Source organism: Anastrepha obliqua, chromosome 3 (genome assembly GCF_027943255.1).
Source record: "Anastrepha obliqua isolate idAnaObli1 chromosome 3, idAnaObli1_1.0, whole genome shotgun sequence".
NCBI lineage: Eukaryota > Metazoa > Arthropoda > Insecta > Diptera > Tephritidae > Anastrepha > Anastrepha obliqua.
In genome coordinates, this window is record NC_072894.1 from 19,261,570 (window position 1) to 19,284,041 (window position 22,472).

The 22,472-nt window shown below is 36.3% G+C and overlaps 2 protein-coding genes across 7 annotated transcripts in view; one reads left to right on the forward strand and one right to left on the reverse strand.

Annotated features, from left to right (window-relative positions):
* Positions 1-6,087, reverse strand: part of LOC129242668 (arginine-glutamic acid dipeptide repeats protein) — a 75,205-nt gene extending 69,118 nt beyond the window's left edge. For all 6 annotated transcript variants that reach the window (XM_054879453.1, XM_054879449.1, XM_054879450.1 and 3 more), the window contains exon 1: positions 5,762-6,087. The gene's annotated coding sequence lies outside the window, so the exon portion shown is untranslated. The remainder of the gene's footprint in view (positions 1-5,761) is intronic.
* Positions 6,088-7,468: 1,381 nt separating this feature from the next.
* The window catches only part of LOC129241714 (UPF0687 protein C20orf27 homolog), a 58,818-nt gene continuing 43,814 nt past the window's right edge, over positions 7,469-22,472 (forward strand). The window contains exon 1 of the mRNA XM_054878193.1: positions 7,469-8,101. Within this exon, the coding sequence (XP_054734168.1) occupies positions 8,071-8,101 (31 nt within the window). The 5' untranslated portion in view covers positions 7,469-8,070. The remainder of the gene's footprint in view (positions 8,102-22,472) is intronic.

The following is a 22,472-nucleotide window of genomic DNA, read 5'->3' on the forward strand; positions in this document are numbered from 1 at the left end:
CAACATTTAATTACTTATTTATAATTTGGATGGATAGTAGTGCTCATCACGACAAAATCCTATAGTAACATGTTTTTCCTGTAGACAGAAGAAAATAGGGCAAAGCTACAGCAAACGAGAGCACTACTACGACCTACCGTTGAACCCTAAGACAATTTAGTATTTGAATGATCAGCGTATGGAACAGTAAACTCACCACTACTCCTAAAATATGATATTTCAAGCCACAGATACGTTTGTCATCATGCTGAAATAGTAGTAATTCCAAGAATTTGTACTTCACGTCAAGTATTTTTTGAGTGTAAAAAAATCAAAGCATTATTATAACACAAATTATTTGTGTTTAGTAAGAATTATTTCCATTTCCGGCAATCGTCCATAGAGTCTCCAATGCAATGAATCAAGTATTCGTCATAGCAGCGTTCGTTAGAGGTAGGTAAGTGAAGTGCTTGAAGTAGCACTCTGGCACTCCCCAAGTAGCACTCAAACGCCGTTTTGATACCACTTTGAGACCTCCAACAGGCAGATATCTACAGCCAGCCAGAGTGTTGATGTAATAGAATTTAGGTTGGCGCACTGCCCAAGGCTGTCAATGAAAAGAGCACCCAATGACCTTAATCGTCCAGCTGTCAAGGCCAGACATTTGTAGAGAAAATGCTAAGCAGTCTCCTTCTCTGAAAGGTCCCCACAGCTTCTGCAATGGGGCTTAAAGCTGGGTAGCTTTTCCGCGTGTGTGCCGATCGCCAAGTGACCGGTAAACAGCAGGTACGAGTCTTTAAATTGAATGACGTGGAATCCCCAGACTTTCGGCGTCCTGCGTATATTATATTGGGGCCTAGAGGGTTTGGAAATACCAAACGAAGAAGTGGCGCTCCATCTCTTCTGCGCTTTCCTTTTAGTCGACCCCTTCCTGGCAAGCTCAGCAGCAATTTCATTTCCCTTTATGTTCCTATGTCCTGGAACCCAGATCAGAGATCTGTTACCTGCACACCCAAGATATTTGATTTCCTCCTTACAGGAGTTGACTGGTTTGGAACTGCACCAAAGCGTCGTCAAAGCCTTGATCGCGGCTTGACTATCGGAGATAATGTTAATATCTCCCCCAATCCCACGTTCCCTAAGCATTTTGCATATTTGTAGGCTCGCAAAGATTTCTGCCTCAAAAGCACTAGCAGTATTCGGCAATTTTTAGGAAATACATAAATTGGCTGATTTCGAGAAAACCCCGGACCGTTATACCAGAGCTCCATTAAAATTTGTAGTTATAGGTGTACAAACTCTTTTAGATATTCACCGATTTTTTTTTTGCCAGGTAAAACAAAAAAAAAATTTCAGAAACAGAAAATTTGACAACAAACTAAGCTAGAAATATTAACCTTTGTCTCATTTGCATCGGATCTTTGAAAAAATTTGGTATAAGAGAACAGTATGAAAAAGTAAAACATACGCAGAGTTAGAAACTATTAACTGAACTTGTTTTAAAGTATACGAAATTAGTATATTTGTATTTTTATAGTATTTAGTACAAATATTTCACAAAAATTATTTTGTGGCCGAACTTTTATGATCGCATCTGTATGTGAGATACTCATACGCTTGACTTAATCACTCATTGCCGTATGGTTTTGCCAATTCGCAGTTACTTTTTAAAATCACTTTATCGAAACTTAAACGTTATCATCAACTTCGATTAAAATAATATATGCTAAAATACAAGTGGCGACGATTAAGGCACTGATTGCTGCAATAAATAATAACAAACTCCAAAATACTACATCTATACATACATATACGAGTACACATGTTGATTAAAGTCATGGCAAGTGTATGGAAAAGATAAAGGAATGTATGACTACTTATAAACTACTGCAATTATTTTTGATTACCGCGAGTATGTACTTAAGTTGTCAATTGACCTCTTAGTATTTGAGATAAGTTATTGCATAGTAAGAAATATGAACTGCTTATTTCAAATACTTGAATAAATGGGTTCGAAAACTCGTATGAGTGGGTGGAGGGGAAAACATGGAAAATATTTTAAATATTAACCATTCATCATTCGTGGACTTTATAAAAGCTTCCCCCAAATGCTATGCGGCTGCAGTAAGAGTCTCAGATCACATATGTGTAAGTAGGACTGGAGTGTGATTATATTTTTTATTTATCTACCGGACACTGTCTTCACAAATAAGCAGAGAAAAAAGGCGAACAGAAATGAATCAAAATAATTATATATAGATATATAATTAATAATAATTAAGAAGAATATAAAAATATTTAACAATAATATAAATTAATTAGTAATAATATAAAAGTAATTAACAAAAATATGAAAATTAATTAGCAATCATATAAAAATAATTAACAATAATACAAAAATATTTAACAATAATATAAAGTAATTAGTAATATGCAATATAATAATAATTAACAAAATTATTTAACAATAATATAAATTAATTAGTAATAATAAAAAAATAATTAACTTTTTTTTCGAATGAGGGGGTTGAAAACGCCTAATGCATCATCAAAGCTGCCGTCGCATCAATGGTATGTCCGGAGACTAAAAAAATCCAGCTCATTTGAGACAGTCGCTCATAAAAATAATTAACAAAGAAGGAAATTATTTGAAAATAAAATAATTTTAATAAATAAAGACAATACACAAAAGACTATGAGCAAGTGCAAACCTCTCATAAAAATGTAATAAGTACAGACGGAATTATTTTGTTTCTATGAAAAAAATTTCATCTCCATCTTTTGACTATTTTCTTAAGTTGAAATGCTTAGTGTTTTACTTCAAAAGATCATAAATAATCTGGAACCAAGATATCTCAAAGATCGGTTTATGTTTTGGAAACCTTGCCGTTCGTTATCTCGATGAAATCCAGTTGTTTGGTGACTGAACGTCAATACTCTGTGTACTCTGTTCGTCTTTGGAATAACGCACACCTAAAAATTAAATGTATAAAAAAAGAGCTTGGCTTCAGGCATAGATTGCTTCGTTACCTTGCCGAATATTGTGGAATGTACTGATATAATTTCACATTATTTCAATTGCAATTAATCCCTACTATTACTTCGACTACATTTTTTTATATTCAGAAAATGTATTTCTCTCTTATATACCTTTTCGGGCACATAAAAAGAGAGTATCGAAAGGAGCTCTGGATAATCGATTTAGTCATCCCATTTTTTTCCTTATTCACGCCACTCGGAGGCATAGGGCCTCAAAAAGACTCAGTCTTGCGTTGGTTTCATTAATCTATTTGCTTTCTGACAGGGTAGGTGATTATCCTAGGAGCAACGCCTTCTTAGGAGTACTGCTTGAAGTGCCATCTATGTGTCACATTTTTCTGGCAGAAGGATCACACAGATGGTTGATGACTTCGCTAAATTTAGAGTGTCTGCGCTATTACCGCGATTGCCCGCTTCTTCTCGCTGGCGCCACTGATGCAATGTATAATTGTGTCTTTTTTCTATATTTTTTGCTTGTTTTAGCAGCCACAATGCAAGTAATGCGCTGACTTTTGTGCGAGAGTAAGGATTGGAAGGATAAAGTTGTTGGGGTTAGGGAATGATTTTTTTTTAATAGAAACTAGTAAAGTAGGATCCAGCGGCTACGTTGGCTGGGTCATGTCGTCCGAATGGATACAAACGCTCCGGCTTTGAAAGTATTCGATGCGGTACCAGCTGGTGGTAGTAGAGGAAGAGGAAGGCCTCCTCTGCGTTGGAAAGATCAGGTGGAGAAGGACTTGGCTTCACTTGGTGTGTCCAATTGGCGCCGGTTAGCACGAGAAAGAAACGACTGGCGCGCTTTGTTAAACTCGGCCAAAATCGCGTAAGCGGTTATCGCGCCAATTAAGAAGAAGAAGAAGTAAAGTAGGAAAGTTTAGAAAAGTGCGAGGACCGTGCTTTAAGTGGGATTCGAACCCACAACCTCTGGGATGGCAGGCTAGCACCCATCCCACAAAGTGAACCAAAAATAAACTGTGACACCTGTTTATTCTCACTTCAATTCTTTATAACTTGAGAACAGTTCAAGCAATTTTCAAAAGGCAAAATCCAATATAAAATATTCAATTCAGTATTTTATTATAAAAAACAGAAAAACAAAAATATTTAAATTTTTTGGAAGTTTTGCAGTAAAAAAAACCCATAACTTAATTTTACAACTCAAAATACGGGAAATTTTTTCAACTAATATAATATTTTGTGCAGTATCCCTTCGCGCTAATTTCTACTTGTAGAAGTCGTTTCTCGGAGTCTACTAGAGTTTTCGCGTTTTCTATCTCAATGGCTGATTTTGGGGAATTTTACCACTAATCCGTCACTTGTGCAATTCTCTTTCAATTAAATAAACTAGTGCACAATGGGATTGAGATCTGGGCTCTGAGAAGGGTGAGGCAATATTTTTGTTTTTTGTAAAACAACCATTGCCTTACAATTAGCGAGGTATGCTTTGCGTCGTTGGGAGCACGAAGGTGAACGTTGCAGGTAACTACATATAATTTTTTGACATTTTTTTACTTTGAAAAATTATGCTATTACGGTTACCGTTAAAAATGAAATATTACATTCAACGCAAATGATGTTTTAAAAATGTGAATAATTTCTTTGTTATTTTAATTTTAAATTTTTTGAAAATGGATGTCCCAGTTCCTATTTGTATTTGATAAAAAAGAATAACACAAATTTTTTTCTATAGCAAGATTTTGTAAATTTAAAATTATCACCTTTGTTCATAAGGCACAGATGCAACTTAAAACAAGCGTCGAAGAGCAAATGCAATAAATCGTCTCTGCACTCTTTCTGTGACAAAATTTTAATCCCAAATATTGCTTGAGTATTCCAAAATAGATCTACCAAACATGTATAAAGGCATTTAAATATAAGCCGATCCAAATAGGTATAATATTACATTCTTTACTGTCTAAAATGCAACGCATTTGTGCCAAGGAAAAACGTTTTAAAAATATATATATAAATAACTTTTTAAATTAAGAAAAACTGCATACAGCAACAATTTTGACAATAACGTGAAGTTTTCCCCCTTTTTTTTTTGTTTTTTTTTTTTTGAATACTGCCAAACTACAGAATACCATAAAACCCGTGTCGGTTCAGCAACGTTTACCCTACAAAGTATTCTATGAATGGTGTGTGTTCGTCGTCTTCACAATTACTTAAACTAAAAATATCATTAGCCGGAAAAAATGTTCGCGAATAATAATAATTAAGAAACATAAATAACGCAATATAGGTACATATTTGTTCCTATATAAATAAATAACGGTAATTAAACTTTAAAACCCCTCAACCTCCAACTGTCAACTACAAATTCACAAATTAAGTGTTCCCAGCTGTATAAGCATTTACTTTTCCTCGCACTGTCGTCATAGAACTAGTCGTGTTGCGCTGTGCTGCTCTATGCACACAGCTCATAGTACACGCTGAAATGGGCATCATCCTATACATCATCGTAGTTTAGCTACAGCTCACAAGCGCTAGCTGGCATACGTGGGCTGGCCTCTGCTTGGTAATGGCTGGTTGATGCGGTAAGAAGAAAAAACCCTGCAGCACATATAGAAAATCCCCAACTCACTTGCACGCGCACACGCATACAATGGCACAAATATCCAAGCATACGTATATGTATATCAGTATATAGATAGATTTGTATAAATATACGCACAAGCAGAAGTGTTTTACAAGCATTTAGTAAGTTTTGTTAGGCTTATTTCATAATTGAAAAGAAACTCACCATTAATTTTGACAAATAGTTTAATTGTTGCGTTTATGGAATTATGGACTACCAGCTGTCTATGCGGCCGCGATAGCAAATGTCCGTCACTCGCAGTTTGGTATGTGCATGAGGGAAAGTATAAGTACAATGATGACAGCGGCACACACGTTTCTTGATCTGTATGTAGCTTCTTGACTTAATGCAAATGAAAATTCACAAGTTTATTTTCTGAAATCGATTATGCCTATCGACACTCAGTATTTATACTTCCAAAATAGTTTGATGGCTAACAATGACGTCGTTCACACCGGTGTCTCTAACGAAATACACTTGCCCGATTTAATTCATAGTCATAGACGATTTTAGTCGCTACTCATCCATAGTTGCTAACAGATTGCTCCGCCCAACGGCGAGGAGGAATGCGGCGTGCCAAAAGCTTTTTTATGCTTGACCGCTTCCCTCCTGCTCTGTATTGCCTTAATAACAGATATTCCTTTATATGCTTTGTTCCATATACAAAGGGGAACTTCGTTTAAGCGCGATTTTTTTATTTCTTCAAATGTTTGCACCTAAACACTGGCAATGGCAATGTTGCAACAACGCGTGGCTTCTGGGAATTCCTAGAGATATATATTTTTTCCTGCGCTAATGCTCAAGAAAGATTATTATGGCTTTCAATATGTTTGTCCGTAGCCCGTTGCTATTTGCTCACTCAACTCATATACGTTCAATACTTTTTCGCTTGTTTGCTTTTCGCCGTCGCTGCGAACCGAAAAATGCTGAGAGGCAGATGGGGGAACACTTATCTTTTTGCATACACTTTGGGTCCGAAATCGAGTGCTTACAGTTTCTCAGAGGATTTTCGCACTGTTTTGTTGTAATTGCGCGAAAACTTCACATGTAAAGGAAAGCACGGAATATGATGAAAGTTTTTCACTTAAATTTTCTAATTTTATTCTTTTCAACTAATAAATACTTTGTTCTAAATGGGAGCTGAAAGTTTCTTCGCGCACTTAACAAAACAGGGCGACCATTTTGAATTTTTTACTCGTCACTAAGTAACTCGTTGAAGAGCAACAGCGAAGTTGGCTGTGATACACCGGGTGAGTACAGCTAAGTTGTAAATTGAATTGCACAAACCTAACCTATTCTTGTTGTGAATAACAAACTTTTAATTGAAACTATAAATAATATTTATTTTAGATAAGGAGACATTTGCTTTACTAAGGGCAAGTAATTATGCAACAAGTAGTTTCCATGTAAACTTTTCGTTACACAAATTTCAATATTTATTTATTATTCTATGTATATATAATTAGTATAAAATATAAAATATCTATGTTATTGTATGTACATATATATCCTCATAATAAAACCATTTGCCATTTGGGGTCGGTTTAAACCGGTAGGCCCCTCTATTTGTAGAACAACATCAAGACGCACACGACAAATAGGCGCAGATCGGTCAAATACCTAACAGCACTGCACGCGAGACATATTTGTTTTTTATTTTAATTTGAAAAGTTTTACAAACAATCAAACTGACCAAAATAATCAGGAATAATAAGCACAACTATTTCAATTCATTTTATATTTAATATATTCCAAATATTTGTTTCGCATATAATTATTTAAAATTTGAGAAAAAATGCAACCCTGTCGATATATTTACCTATCGTTTCAGACCGAATGTCAAAGCAAAATCGAAAAGCATTTGGTCAATTGGAGCACTGCCAGTGGGGGTTTCTTTTTTCGTGGAGCAATTTCAGTGGATTTGTGAAATTCATTATTGCAGGGGCGCGTTCGCGGTCCTTTTAAACAACAATAAAAGTAAAAACAAAAAACATACAAGAATCTTGGTTGGTAAAAGCTGAATAAAAAGGTGAAAGGCGGCAACACAAAAATTCTATAAGAAAAAAATATATTTGGCATAATTATAGTCAAGAGACCAGGAAATCTCCTGGGCATTGCTGAAGTAAAAGTGCAACGACCTTGGAAACGTTTAATGGAGACGCGTTGGTGCAAAAATTGCGCGCATGATATTACATCGTTTGAGAATCATTCAATTTAGGGAAATCGCCTTTTTATTAACGTTTTCGGCGTGCCGGTGTGTTAGCCAAACAAAGAATTTATCTGTCATTTAATTGGTTTATTCGAAACGCGCAGTGGGCTTTGGAATTACTGTATACTGTGTATGTAAAAAAAGTTTATGTTTATCGCAGTGTAAACAAACCAGACAAAGCTGCGTATAGCAAAAAAAAAAAAAAAATCGAACAAATAAAAAAGCAGAAATTTTAGCAGGAGCGCAATCTAAAGCGGCAAACAAAATGTCGCAAGTCCAAGTGGAAGACCATGAGGGTGAGTGTTCAACCTTTCAAACACTAGTGATACACTAATGGCATGTCGTACTTTATTTATATGCAGATTATATTTATCAGTTGGTAAAAATTAAAAAAATTAGGTCAAATGATTAATTGACTGCGGCTGGAATTTATTTTGATATAACAGTCAACTGATTTTGTATACAACTGAGCTGGATGAAATATTGGTAGGCTATGATCGATGTTCCTTGTGAGGCAAAACTTTCACTAACTCTCGTATCGTGAAGATCCTATCTCCAATTAAATAACTCTGATATACTCAAATTATCTTCTACAGTTTAAATGACCAACATTTGCACCTTTTTAAAAATGTTTATTATAAAAGCCTAAATTAACTCGTAAATTATTCCCATGGCTCTACGTGCAGAAATGGCTCAGTTTTTTTCTGACCAACAGTTCCCACCTACATAGTAAAGTAACCCTGTTTTTTGCGTAGCATTGAGCCACTCATCTTTCGTCACTGAGGCTCTCTATGCAGTTGAGTTCCTTCAAACCCTTTTGGTCAGGGCTGGCATATGACCTAACACTGTATCGGAAGTATACATATTTTTACTGGGTTTGCCAAAAAATACTCGATCTGAAATCTACTTCGATTAGATGCGAAAATGCAACGATTTGAGCCATCTTAAAACCTGATCAGGCCTTAATACAAATAGGGAGTAGACCACACGGTCACATACCCTGTTGCAACGGATGATAATTACTCATTGTAGAAGGCGTGAAATATGTTTATTCGCTTCATTACGTGTATAACGGCTGCCGCAGGGTTCGACGGGTTTTTTTTGTTCAATCCCACGACAGTCAGTTCTGCGTATCCAGAACCACCCGGTTTCATATCCGGCCAAGGACTTTCGCTTCTACAGCATTCCCCGTTTATGTATGGCGAGTATTTATGTTGATAACACAACAGCAACGGGGTTTTAAGTTCGATGCACACGGTGAACGCAAAACATCAAACAGATTTTTCTTTAATAGCTATCGTCGTTCAGATCCCAACGGCAAGCCTACGAGTGTAATTCTGTTATTAAAAAGTGTAGATCCCAACATTTGTTGGTCAGCTTCGGGGCGCAAATCACAAATTGCAGGTGAAGTTTGTTCTAAATATCATCAAAGAATGCAAGCGCCAATCTGTTATTATGCATTGCAACACAAATACAGATATACATTTTTACCCTCTATCATCAACTTTTCCAAGTCGAGCGAGCATTCACAAGGAAACAAGGAAATGTTGCTATTCACATGCATATCATATTTTATTTAATATATCCTATCCTACCGTCAAATTGCATAGAAGCGCCGTTGGTTGTTGCTTCTTTGGTTGCGCCGTACTAACAGAAGACCGGTCTCCTGTTATGCTACCTGTACCACATACGGTGTTGTTGAATGAAATAAGGTCATATGCTTGAAAATGTTTTTAGCGTAAAACTAACTTTTTCCGTTTAGTACTCAGAAAACAAAATAATGATAAAAAAATATATATGAAAAACATCAAAAAAAAAAAAAAAACAAAAAAATAAATTAATAAAAAAAAAAAAATAAATAAATAAAAAAAATAAAAAATAAAAAATAAAATAAAATAAAAAAAGAATACATAAATAAATAAAATTAAAAAAAAAAATAAATAAAACAAAAATTAAAAATAAATAGTAAAAAAACTAAAATCAAATAAAAAAATGTATATCAGTGTGAATATGTTAGTGTGCATAAAGGGATGTGCTTAAAAATAGAGGTGCAAGCAAAATATTTTTTTTTTTCTATAGTTGCGTTCTTGTACGCAATAATTTGTACCAATTGTTGCCCATTATCAGGCATTGGGGTTCTTGTAGTAAGAAACTTGAAAAGTAGGGTTTCAATTTTCCCTGAAAAGTGACATTTTATTTTGAGGGGAAGTTGCAAATTTTTACCAGATAAATTTTTTCTTGTAACAAATAAATCTTCATACAGAAGCAAATAAAAAGCTGAATTTTGTAAAATATCTAGAGAAGAAGTTGAGATAAAAACATTTTTTTTAACTTTTTTTAATTGCACACCATGAAAACTTGCTTGTTCTTACAAATTGTACTTTTTGCCACATTTTTTGTCACTCACAAAGCGAATGTCGTCAAAGTGTTAGGCACTTCTTTAGTGGTTATTTTTTACTAGAAAATTCAACGAGCTAAATTTTTCCACTCCCATAGAAAATTGTTTTATGAAATTATTAAATGTAATCAAAAACTAAAACTAAAACATTCCTTGGAACGACAGTTTAATACAAAATAAAAAATGCTCACAACCGTCAATCAAACATTTCTGCATTATTTCGCTAAATAGATACTGTATGTGTAAAGTTATGCAAATAAAAAATAAAAACGAACAAATACAACGTCAACTCTGAAAGTTTCCGTGTGGCTGAGTATGACGTACTGCATATTTTCAATTTACCAACACTATTACTTGCAGGCAGATATCAGTTTCCGGTTCCGCACCTGCTTGCTGATGCCGTTATACGAGTATGCAATGCTGGAAATGCATATTTTTGTTGAAAATATATTATACTTCAAAATAATAGCATTACTCAGTGCGTATGTAGGTATGTATATTAGGGTGCATCAACCTACATACATAAAAAAAAAAAATATCGGTGTAGTTTTTCAAACGAAATTATAAAATTTAGTACTTTCTAATACTTCCGTCAAAATATTTCGGGAAAATATTAAAAATTGCGCTTTGAAAGTAACTAGAGATGTCTGATTATTTTGATGCCATAGACAGAATGTTTAAGCAATTTTATGCAGATTCATTCATCTGAGGTGGTTTTTTTGAAAAAATACTTTTAAAACCTAATTTTATTTATAAAAAAGAATTGATTTTAGGATTATTTTTGTTTAACATAAAATACATATCCAGCCAGCCGTGAGATTTCCTCTTCTTTTTCAACAATTCGTATGTTGCCAAAAATTATGATGATGATATCAATGGATTAAAATATTGGTATTGTGAAGACAATTTTCAATTCAAGTTTCATTCAAAAGATCAAGTAGTCAAATCGCGTTAATGTTTGCATTTTTTTTTTTCTTGTTCACTCCGCTCGGGAGCATAAGACCTCGACAAGACTCGTCCATCGTACGGTTCTGAGCTGTTGTTTACGCGCTGTCCCATGGGATGTCGGCATTACCGACCTTCTCCTAGTAATCTTTGGCTGGTCGCGACATCTGCTCTCTTACAGGTTCTTATCCAGTGCCATTCTCGTGAAGCTATCTGGTGGTTTTCTAAGCGTGTGACCTATCCATCGCCACGTTTTGCGTTTGATTCGCCATAGCATGGGCTCCTCATTGGTTGATCTCCATAGCGCGTAGTTGCTGATGGTGTTCGGCCAGAATATTTTACAGATGATGCGGAGGCATTTGTTGACGAAAGATTGTAGCCTCTGTGTGGTGGTGTTAGAGACCAGCCATGTTTCACTTCCGTACAATAATACTGACTTCACACGTGAGCTGAATATTCGCAGTTTATATCGCCTGGATATTTGCGAACACGCCCATACTGCATGCATTCGCCCAAAACGCCACTCTGGCGTTGTTTAGCCTGTAGTTGACATCTTAATCTGCTCCGCCTACTGCCGTGATAGTGCAGACGAAGTAGGAGAAGCTTTCGACGAATTCCACCGGGTACCCGTCAACCATTTGTATGTTGTTTTATTGTGGTTGACTTTCATAGCCTTCGTCTTGGCGATGTTCAACTCCAGTCTGACAGCCTTCTAGTCTGCTGGCCTTTGCTTGCATGCCATGTGAGTTTGTGAGAGAGGAGGAGGGAGATGTCGTGGGCGAAGCCCAGGTCCTCAAGATGTCTGGTGAAACTCCATATTCAATGATTTAAGGGTATCGGAGGATAGCTGTGGGTGATGGAGGAGAGCTTTCTTCACATTTTGGCCATATCTTGAGTATTTTAGAGTTTATTCTGGTTAGGTGGATGCCTAACCCGTTGTAAAATCTAATTTTCCATTCATCAAAACTTAAAAAAAACAAATCTAATAATCTATATATATAAATGTGAAAATCTGTCCCTATGTTCGCTTATAACTCGAGAATGGCTGAACGGATTTATCTTATCTTGGTCTTGAATTATTCGTGGAGGTCTTGGGAAGGTTCTAAAGGTGAGAAAAATTCGAATAATTGCCGGGAAAATGGTCAAAACGTGGACCCGGGTAACCTTCGGATGTGTATATACAATATGGGTATCAAATGGAAGCTGTTGGTGAATGCTTTAGTTCAGAGTATTTTTCATGCCGCTCAGTGACTAGGGTCCCGAGATAGAGACCAACACGTGGACCCTAGAATGTGTTTGTACAATATGGATATCAATTGGAAGCTGTTGGTGAATGCTTTAGTACAGAGTATTTCTCATGCCGCTCCGTGACTGGGGTCTCGAGATATAGGTCAAAATGTGGGCCCGGGAAACCTTCGGATGTGTATATACAATATGGGTATCAAATGGAGGCTGTTGGGGAATGCTTTAGTTCAGAGTATTTTTCATGCGGCTCCGTGACTAGGGTCCCGAGATAGAGACCAACACGTGGACCCTAGAATGTGTTTGTACAATATGGATATCAATTGGAAGCTGTTGGTGAATGCTTTAGTACAGAGTATTTCTCATGCCGCTCCGTGACTGGGGTCTCGAGATATAGGTCAAAATGTGGGCCCGGGTAACCTTCGGATGTGTATATACAATATGGGTATCAAATGGAAGCTGTTGGTGAATGCTTTAGTTCAGAGTATTTTTCATGCGGCTTCGTGACTAGGGTCCCGAGATAGAGACCAACACGTGGACCCTAGAATGTGTTTGTACAATATGGGTATCAAATGGAAGCTGTTGGTGAATGCTTTAGTTCAGAGTATTTTTCATGCCGCTCCGTGACTAGGGTCCCGAGATAGAGACCAACACGTGAACCCTAGAATGTGTTTGTACAATATGGATATCAATTGAAAGCTGTTGGTGAATGCTTTAGTACAGAGTATTTCTCATGCCGCTCCATGGGCTGGGGTCTCGAGATATAGGTCAAAACGTGGGCCCGGGTAACCTTTGGTTGTGGATGTGCAATATGGGCATCAAATGAAAGCTGTCGATAAGTGCTTTAATGTGGGGTAATTTTCATACCTATTGATGACTAGGGTCTCGAAATATATGCCAAAACGTGGACCCACCATGTCTTTGCCCAGCGAAGCGGGCCGGGTTTGCTAGTTAATGCCATAAAAATATCAGCTGCAAATTTGTTAGTCAAAAATATTTGAGGTGTCCAGTGTAGTATGCAACTACCTAGTGTTGGTAAGCAGTTACAATAATAACAACTGTCCAACCTTGGCGTGCAATATAGCCTAACTGCGTCTTAAAGAAAATTCTGCAAAAGAGATCTGCAAATTCTCTTTAAAAAACATAAATATATACATCAGCAAATTCACGTTCACAAGACAGTCGTTTCTACGTTACGTCCGTTCGTTACAAACGGCCCAGATCTCTCACTTCAGCAGCATTCCGCAATGAAAGAAATGCTTATACACACGTCCAAGTGCCTCGAAGATAACTGAATTGTGGCAACAGACAATATAAAAAATAGCCAAGGACATTTCCGTTACACCAACAGTCACATCCGAAGTCGTCCTACCCAGCGATATATATCGATTTATTCATGAACATAGGCAAACAAAGTTACTTCGTGAATGGTTGTATTATAAACACCATTATTCGAACATTAACCCCAAAACGTACAAAACCGGCCTATCCATCATCGGTACCCACCAACCACATTACCCCATGCACACGGCTCCGTATTGGGTACACCATAATAACTAGCGCACACCTATTACAGGGTAATACATCCAACAGCTGCCCCTTCTGCCAAGCCACAGTCAGTGTGCATCACCTACTGGTATCCTTTAAGCTTTAAAAAATAAAATAAAATAAATAAATAAAAGGTTCCAAAATTGGCTCTTCAAGCGATAATTTGGTTCTCAGTTAGATACGTAGGCGACATTGCTACCAATCAACAAAATAAGTGGCAGTTTTTATATTTAAATTGATCGGAAATATTACAGAAAAACAAAAATGCAAAAACCTAAGCTCCCCGCATTACGCACTAAAAACAATTTAATGTTTAATATCCCTTACACCCTCTGGTCTCGCTCCTTCAAAATGGCATGGTTCTTCTGCCTATGACAACAGTTAGTGGGTCGCCTAGCTTCCTAGAGCTTTCTTAATCTGTTACAACAACATTAAAAACAAAACATCTTACAGTCGGGGTTCTGCATTACTTGGAAAGATCCAATTTATAACCGGCCAATGGCTGTTACTTGAGCAGCATTCCGCAAATATGTATGGGGAATATTTTATGTTATTACAATAATGACAACAACCATCACAAGCATTATTTAGCTCGGTCTGCGTTTCATTTAAATTAAAATCCACAAGAACTTTTGATTTATTAATAGTAGAATTATCATAATTCTATGAGAGAATAATTCCACTTATTTTTTTTGTTTGTTTTTTCATTTAACGTCCACGCACATTTACATAAGTCGCATCGATATAATGACAAGGTCACGGCCTTCAGAGGAAATTTCTTTCGCTTCCTATTCGCCTACAGCCATAAGTTTGCGGGCTTCCTAACATACAGTTAGCGGTGTAATTGCTGGAAAATGCATATTACCGCGCTTTTCCGCGTTGCCCTCTTTTCTTTGCGAGTTTAGAAGCAGGAAAAATGTCGCGTCAGTTAATCTTGACTTAAGAGTTGAATTGACGACGTATGTATACATTTTATATACAAGTACAGTAATACATATATGCGTACATACATTTGTATACACTTACATTAATTCACATATGTACGTATGTATGTATGTATGTGTGTATGTATGTTTTATTAATGCCATGTAAAGGTTTTTTATACTGCCTGGATCTGCTAAAAGCTATTACAAGTCCGTTATTGACATCGTTTCACATTCTTCTTTGTTATTTTCAAGTTTACATATGAATGTATGTATGTATGTAAGCACATGTTCGGGAGTATTTTATATGGAAGGAAATGCTAAGGCCGTCAGCGTAAAGAAATTGTAAAAAATCAACTTGATTTTTAAACTCACGCTCTATTATATAATACTAAAATTTTGTGGGCTATAAAACTGTATACCCAAAATTGTTTGAAGAGTTTGATTTTTTTAAATTGTTTTTTTTTTTGTTTTTTAATTAATTTTTTTTTGAGTGAAACTTCTTAGGCGTCGATGGACGAACGAGAATGGAGAGTAAAATTTCAAGGCCATGCAACGTTTTGCGCATTTTCGTTCCGCGACAGAGAAAAAAAAAATTAACGTAGAGAAAAGGAGAGAGAGAGCTATACCTTATATATATCTTAGATACACTTTAGGCTATTTTTCCTGAGTTTTTCCCTATGGTTGCTGATTTCTAATCTACTGTCTACTTTTTGGCGTTTGTTTGTTGGTGCAAACCTGTGGGGAATATATTTTTGGTGCCTACTTTTTGGCGTTATATTTCCTTGGTGCCTACTGCTTGGAGCGTTTTTTGGTTCCAATTTTTTTGGGTTTTTTTTTGGTGCCTACTTTTTGGCGCTTATTTCCGCTTCCTGGCGTCGGATTTATTGGTATTGCCTTGCGGTAATTTGTGCCGTTGCTGCGGTCCTGGAATGTGCGGGTGATAAGCACTCGGAGTAGTGCGCGTTGTTGCCACAGTTTGTGTCCGGCGTTTACCTACACCGGGCGACCCTTCTCCGTTTTTTGTAAAGTTTGTCTGTTTGTATTCTCTGCAAATGTTGTGAATTGTTTATTTAGATATGTATTCTTTTTCTCTCTCTCTCATTCTCTCTCGGGTCTATCTCTTTTTCTTTGTCTGCCTTGGAAATTTCACTTCTGTTATGTGTACTACGCTACACGCACTTTGTTTTTGTAAATTTGTTTTTTGTGTAAATTTTTTTTTTTGTAAATTTTTTTGTTTGTAAATTTTAATTTTGTGAAATTTTTGTGAATTTCGTAAAAAATTTGGAGCTTTGAGTTATATGGTTTGTTATAAAATGATCTATATTTTTCTTTTAAAAATTAAATACAAAAAAATAGTTTCAATTGGCATGCATAAGCGAGACTGAGCTTTGGTTTTGGCTCGAAAAGTTCAGTTCGGTTTCGGCTCGGCTTTAGCAAAACCGAACTTTTCTTAAATTTTTGTTTTTCTAAAATTGTACAGACTTTTTTAGTGTTTGTAAAATTTCTTAAATATTGGTACGAAAACCCTCATGTTCTGCTGAAAAAAATTACCATATTATTAAAAAAAATTATTTTTATTTATTACTTGAGTCCTTGAATGTATTGGGTTTGATCCGACTCTTTTTCGCTCTTACAAATCAATGTGCGGGTTTTCTCTACTAATAGCGACAAAATACACCATTGCGTATACGCTACAAGGGTAGGTAAGAAAATCTGTGCGGTCCACATACATGCACAAATACGAGTATACAAATACGTTGTATGGTGTCCGAAGCCTTTCGCTACACATCGCGTTATTGATAAGCCATGTTCTTGGCGCCAGTCCAATGTCGCACATTCCGCGGATTATATGAAAAACCACAGCTGCGCTGCTGTTGTTAGCTAAATTACTTTTTAATGCTTTTGAAAACATTTTCTCGCCCTATTCAAACACCGTCATGAAACGTCATTTACTATGCTACAGCGAAAATACGAAATCCTAACGTCGCAAATCGTATTGCATTACCATGCATTTCCATACTTTCCCAACCACTCCATTCTTGTTGCACTCAACATTGCATAATACCGGAAATCCCTTTAAGTGCAGTCGTCTCGCGGCATTCATAAATCCGAATGTAAACAGAAATACGGTAAACACCTAACGGCATATAACATATGTATGTATGTATGGTAGGTAATGTGTTTACTTCACGCGAGAACACTTTTGTAGACAAGCACATCTTTCATTTTTCTTAGAATGCTTTTTCTCGACTTGTCCACCGCTGAGCCGCTTGTTCATGTGCCGTACACCTTCTGTTTTAGTTGTAAATACGAGTACATAGTTCTGAATTATTCTTGACAGATTTTTCTTTTTCTCGCCGAACTGCCTTCAGAGTTTCCCTACTTGCGTCCCTTATCCATGTTGTTGGTTACTTATTACAAACTTACGATAGTAAAGGGTGGTTAAGTTTCAAGAGCCGGTATTGATTTTGAATAAAATACATTTTTTTTAGGAAATTATTGTCATTTCGCTTCATTATGATAATATTAGTATGGCTCAATTATGTATGGAGCAAAATATTGGCCGCCGCGGCACACCTCCATCCAATGGTCCAAATTTTCGATGACGCTGAGGCATAATTGAGGTTCTATGCCGTTAATGTGCCGAATTATTTCATCCTTTAGCTCTTGAATTGTTGCTGGCTTATCGATGTACACCTTTTCTTTCAAATAACCCCAAAGAAAGAAGTCCAACGGTGTCAAATCACATGATCTTGGCGGCCAATTGACATCGGCGCGACGTGAGATTATTCGGTCATCAAATTTTTCGCGCAAAAGAGACATTGTTTCGTTAGCTGTGTTACAAGTGGCACCATCCTGTTGAAACCACATATCGTCCACATCTATATTTTCCAATTCGGGCCATAAAAAGTGCGTTATCATCACACGATGGCGAACACTATTCACAGTAACTGCCTGACCGCCTCATGTTGGAAAAAAGACGGCCCAATGATGCCGGTGGGTGCATTGGTTTTTCAGCAATCACTCTTGAATTATCATTCGCCCAAATGCTCCAATTCTGCTTATTAACGAATCCACTGGGGTGAAAATGTGCCTCATCACTGAAGATGATTTTCTTTGATATGCATTTTGATTTGAACGCCCGTTTTCATAATAAGCCTGAATAACTTTAACGCGTTGTTCGATTGTGTATCTTTCCATGGTTCAAATTGAATTAGTCTGAAATTGAAAAATGTCAAATGAAATGCAGAAAGAAACTTGACGTTTAGGTGTGGTTCACATTCAACATCGGCCCTTGAAATTTGACCACCCTTTAGAAACCAACACAACTTGGCTTTCAAAGACTCCCAGTTGAAGAACCTAATTTTAGAATATGCGCCTTGCCATTATTTACTTCTCCTGCGCTGGGAGGTTTCGAAAGTAACGTATTTGTTGTTTTTATATCTTATATATATATAAATGTGAAAATCTGTCCCTATGTTCGCTTATAACTCGAGAATGGCTGAACGGATTTATCTTATCTTGGTCTTGAATTATTCGTGGAGGTCTTGGGAAGGTTCTAAAGGTGAGAAAAATTCGAATAATTGCCGGGAAAATGGTCAAAACGTGGACCCGGGTAACCTTCGGATGTGTATATACAATATGGGTATCAAATGGAAGCTGTTGGTGAATGCTTTAGTTCAGAGTATTTTTCATGCCGCTCAGTGACTAGGGTCCCGAGATAGAGACCAACACGTGGACCCTAGAATGTGTTTGTACAATATGGATATCAATTGGAAGCTGTTGGTGAATGCTTTAGTACAGAGTATTTCTCATGCCGCTCCGTGACTGGGGTCTCGAGATATAGGTCAAAATGTGGGCCCGGGAAACCTTCGGATATGTATATACAATATGGGTATCAAATGGAGGCTGTTGGGGAATGCTTTAGTTCAGAGTATTTTTCATGCGGCTCCGTGACTAGGGTCCCGAGATAGAGACCAACACGTGGACCCTAGAATGTGTTTGTACAATATGGATATCAATTGGAAGCTGTTGGTGAATGCTTTAGTACAGAGTATTTCTCATGCCGCTCCGTGACTGGGGTCTCGAGATATAGGTCAAAATGTGGGCCCGGGTAACCTTCGGATGTGTATATACAATATGGGTATCAAATGGAAGCTGTTGGTGAATGCTTTAGTTCAGAGTATTTTTCATGCGGCTTCGTGACTAGGGTCCCGAGATAGAGACCAACACGTGGACCCTAGAATGTGTTTGTACAATATGGGTATCAAATGGAAGCTGTTGGTGAATGCTTTAGTTCAGAGTATTTTTCATGCCGCTCCGTGACTAGGGTCCCGAGATAGAGACCAACACGTGAACCCTAGAATGTGTTTGTACAATATGGATATCAATTGAAAGCTGTTGGTGAATGCTTTAGTACAGAGTATTTCTCATGCCGCTCCATGGGCTGGGGTCTCGAGATATAGGTCAAAACGTGGGCCCGGGTAACCTTTGGTTGTGGATGTGCAATATGGGCATCAAATGAAAGCTGTCGATAAGTGCTTTAATGTGGGGTAATTTTCATACCTATTGATGACTAGGGTCTCGAAATATATGCCAAAACGTGGACCCACCATGTCTTTGCCCAGCGAAGCGGGCCGGGTTTGCTAGTATCTTATATTTTTCACGAAACGAAGTCGAATTAATTTTAGTATATTGTAGATTTTCTACTTAGCACCATCGAACTGCGACAAGTGTTACAAAAAAAAAACAAATACTCGGAACTTCAAAGACCCTGTACTTGTGTACATTCGCTTTATAGTAAACGCATCAAAGAACTTTTGAGTGTCAGTAAAATTAAATTAAATAGATTTTAATTCGCTTGGAAAACAGAAACAAAAAAATACTTGAAAAGTTGAAACAAATAATTTAGGCTTTATCGCTTTAATGGGAATAACTTACTACCAATACGGAAATTTTAAACAGAAATGTCTGCCATTGATTTCATACACATACATATGCTTCTAATTTTTTTCTAACTTTTTTCATTTAAATTATAATAATTATATTTACATATAATAACCCTTTCACACAACGAATGCACGAAACTTGTATTTTTAGATGGGATAAAAAATGCATAGCCCCGTCAACAAAAAAAAAATATATATCAAAAATACACGCGGCTTTTCGAGCGGCTTCAAACTTGCACGAGATTCTACTAGAATCGAATGGGCTATAAAACTGCAGATCCAAAATTAAAAAAAATTTTTTTACATATTAATTGTTGTTGTAATATATTGTAATATAATCTATATTTTTATAAAAAAAAAATAAAACCAAAAAATTAATTTGCGAAAACTTGGTAAAATGTCGCTGTGTTATCATTAGTACTACGGCTGTATGTTAAGTGGACCATACCAAAAAAAAGTTCGCTGTAAGACCCCGAGGCTGAAGTATTTTTGTAAGGCAATTTCGATTTTTTTTATTTTTACTTTTTTTTTGTTTAATTTTTTTTATTTTATTTATTTTTTTATTCAATTTTATTTTTTTTTTTATTTTTTTTTTTTTTTTAATTTGATGTTTTTCCGAACAGCATTCCTCAAACATGTATGGGGAATGGGTATGCTGCTACAACAACAACAACAAACGTTCAAAGTACACTCCTTAGTTGAAAGCACTTTTGCATTTTATACCACCCTAATGTGCCGGTACATAAAAGCTCGCCAAAATTCATTCCACTTTTGCTAGGAAGTATTTTGATTACTCCGATAGAAGTATTTAAAAAAAAATGTTGCCAAACATAGGAGTCGCCTTTTTACATTTTTCGTTATATATTATATATTTTCCGCATTTACGGACATATTCCCAAGTTCATTGACTTTAAGTACCACGTTGAAGTATTCTTCTATATTATTGAATTCATGTTGTAGAAGTTCAGATGATCTCGTAGGTGAGTTCTGAGCTAAATTACCTTTGGAACAAACAAACATTGTTTGCTCGAGAGAAAAACATCAATATATCATACTTTAAGATCCCATTGTATATACTGAAGATATGACAAAAGGGTAAAAAGGGGATTCCTGCATTCGACAGCATAAGAATTTCCCATACGTATTTGGATAACGTTGCTGGAGTGAAATTCCTTGGCCGGACATAAATCCGGTTCCGTTCCAGTAAAGGGAACGAACTTTTTTGTTTCTTCTAAAATGTTGCGGTCGACTTCATACACTACGCAAAAGATGTTTCATTAGGAGCATTCCATGCCGTTTTTTAACCAAAAAGTTTTCTGTTTGAGATACTAATGAAGATTTAACGGCATTTAATTGTTGTGCTAAGTATCACAATCATGCATTTTTAAAGCGGCCGACAGCTCAAGTCTAAAGTGATCGCAAACAATCGAATCTCAAAAGAAACGATCTTGAGTTTCTCGATTTATTAAATTATAAAAATTGTTCATGGAGCCAAAAATTAATAGGTTAAAAATTAGTTCGAGATTGCATTTTCATATCAATTTTTTCTCCATTTTTATGCTAGTGTATTTTTGTTATCAAATAATAAAGACATAAAAACTACAAGACCAAAAAAAAAAATATTAGAAAGTTGTGATCGCACCTATTATGAAACCCTTTATGTATAGGTATATTCTTAGAAACCTACTAATACAATACATATTTTATTTATGGTTAGCCAGGCCTTTGCTCAATGAGCTCGTGAGCACAGTGTTATCAATTTAATTTATATTTGACTTGTTATATATGATTGAGTACTACTTGTATTCAACATTTATATGTATGACCATTTTTATATGCTCATACTTCTAAACTTACTGAATAGTATTTATATGCTTACAACTACGAGTATAAAAAGTTGCATATTTTTTTACAATTATTTTTTGTGACTTTTCGTTTCGTTATCTTAAAGCTTGCTTTAATTGATTAATAAGTCATATGAGTCTTCATTCTGCTTCAATTCGGTAGTTTATCTGTTATTTTATGACATTTTCATTATGAAATTGAGTTTGGTATTTATCGAGTATCAGTAACCCAAAACGTGCTGCGAAACATTTCGACTACTACTTCTGTAGGCTGTTGTTGTCAGGTGATCAGGAAGTCATCAAATATCCTATTAAAAGGCATAATAATAGAGATAACAGAGGCTATGATAATAGTTTTATTGTGTTCAATGTAATTTGGCCCTTATAAGCAAATTAAAATCTTATGAAAATTGAAAGTAATTGCCCCAGTGCTGCCTTGAATGTCGTTTTGCACTTTCTTCCCATCGACTTTTTCGTTCTTTCCATCGCAGCTCAAAGTGCAACAGGTTAAAGGAGATTGCCCTCTGATGGCAATCTCTCAAGGGCCATGGTAGCATTTTTGGGCAGTTAACTCCGTATTTCTCTTCATCCGCAAAGTAGAGTTTGAGGGTCGGGCTAGAGCAATATTTCCAAACGGGCAAGTTTGGGATAGAGGGAAAAAACTGCGCCGAAGCTTGTACCTCTGAGTTCACTGACGGCTCCAAGATGGAATCGGGAGTCGGAGCGGGGGTTTTCTCTAAATCAGCCAATATTCTATCTCCTTTAAACTGCCGAATACTGCTAGTGCCTTTGAGGCAGAAGTCTTTGCGTTCCTG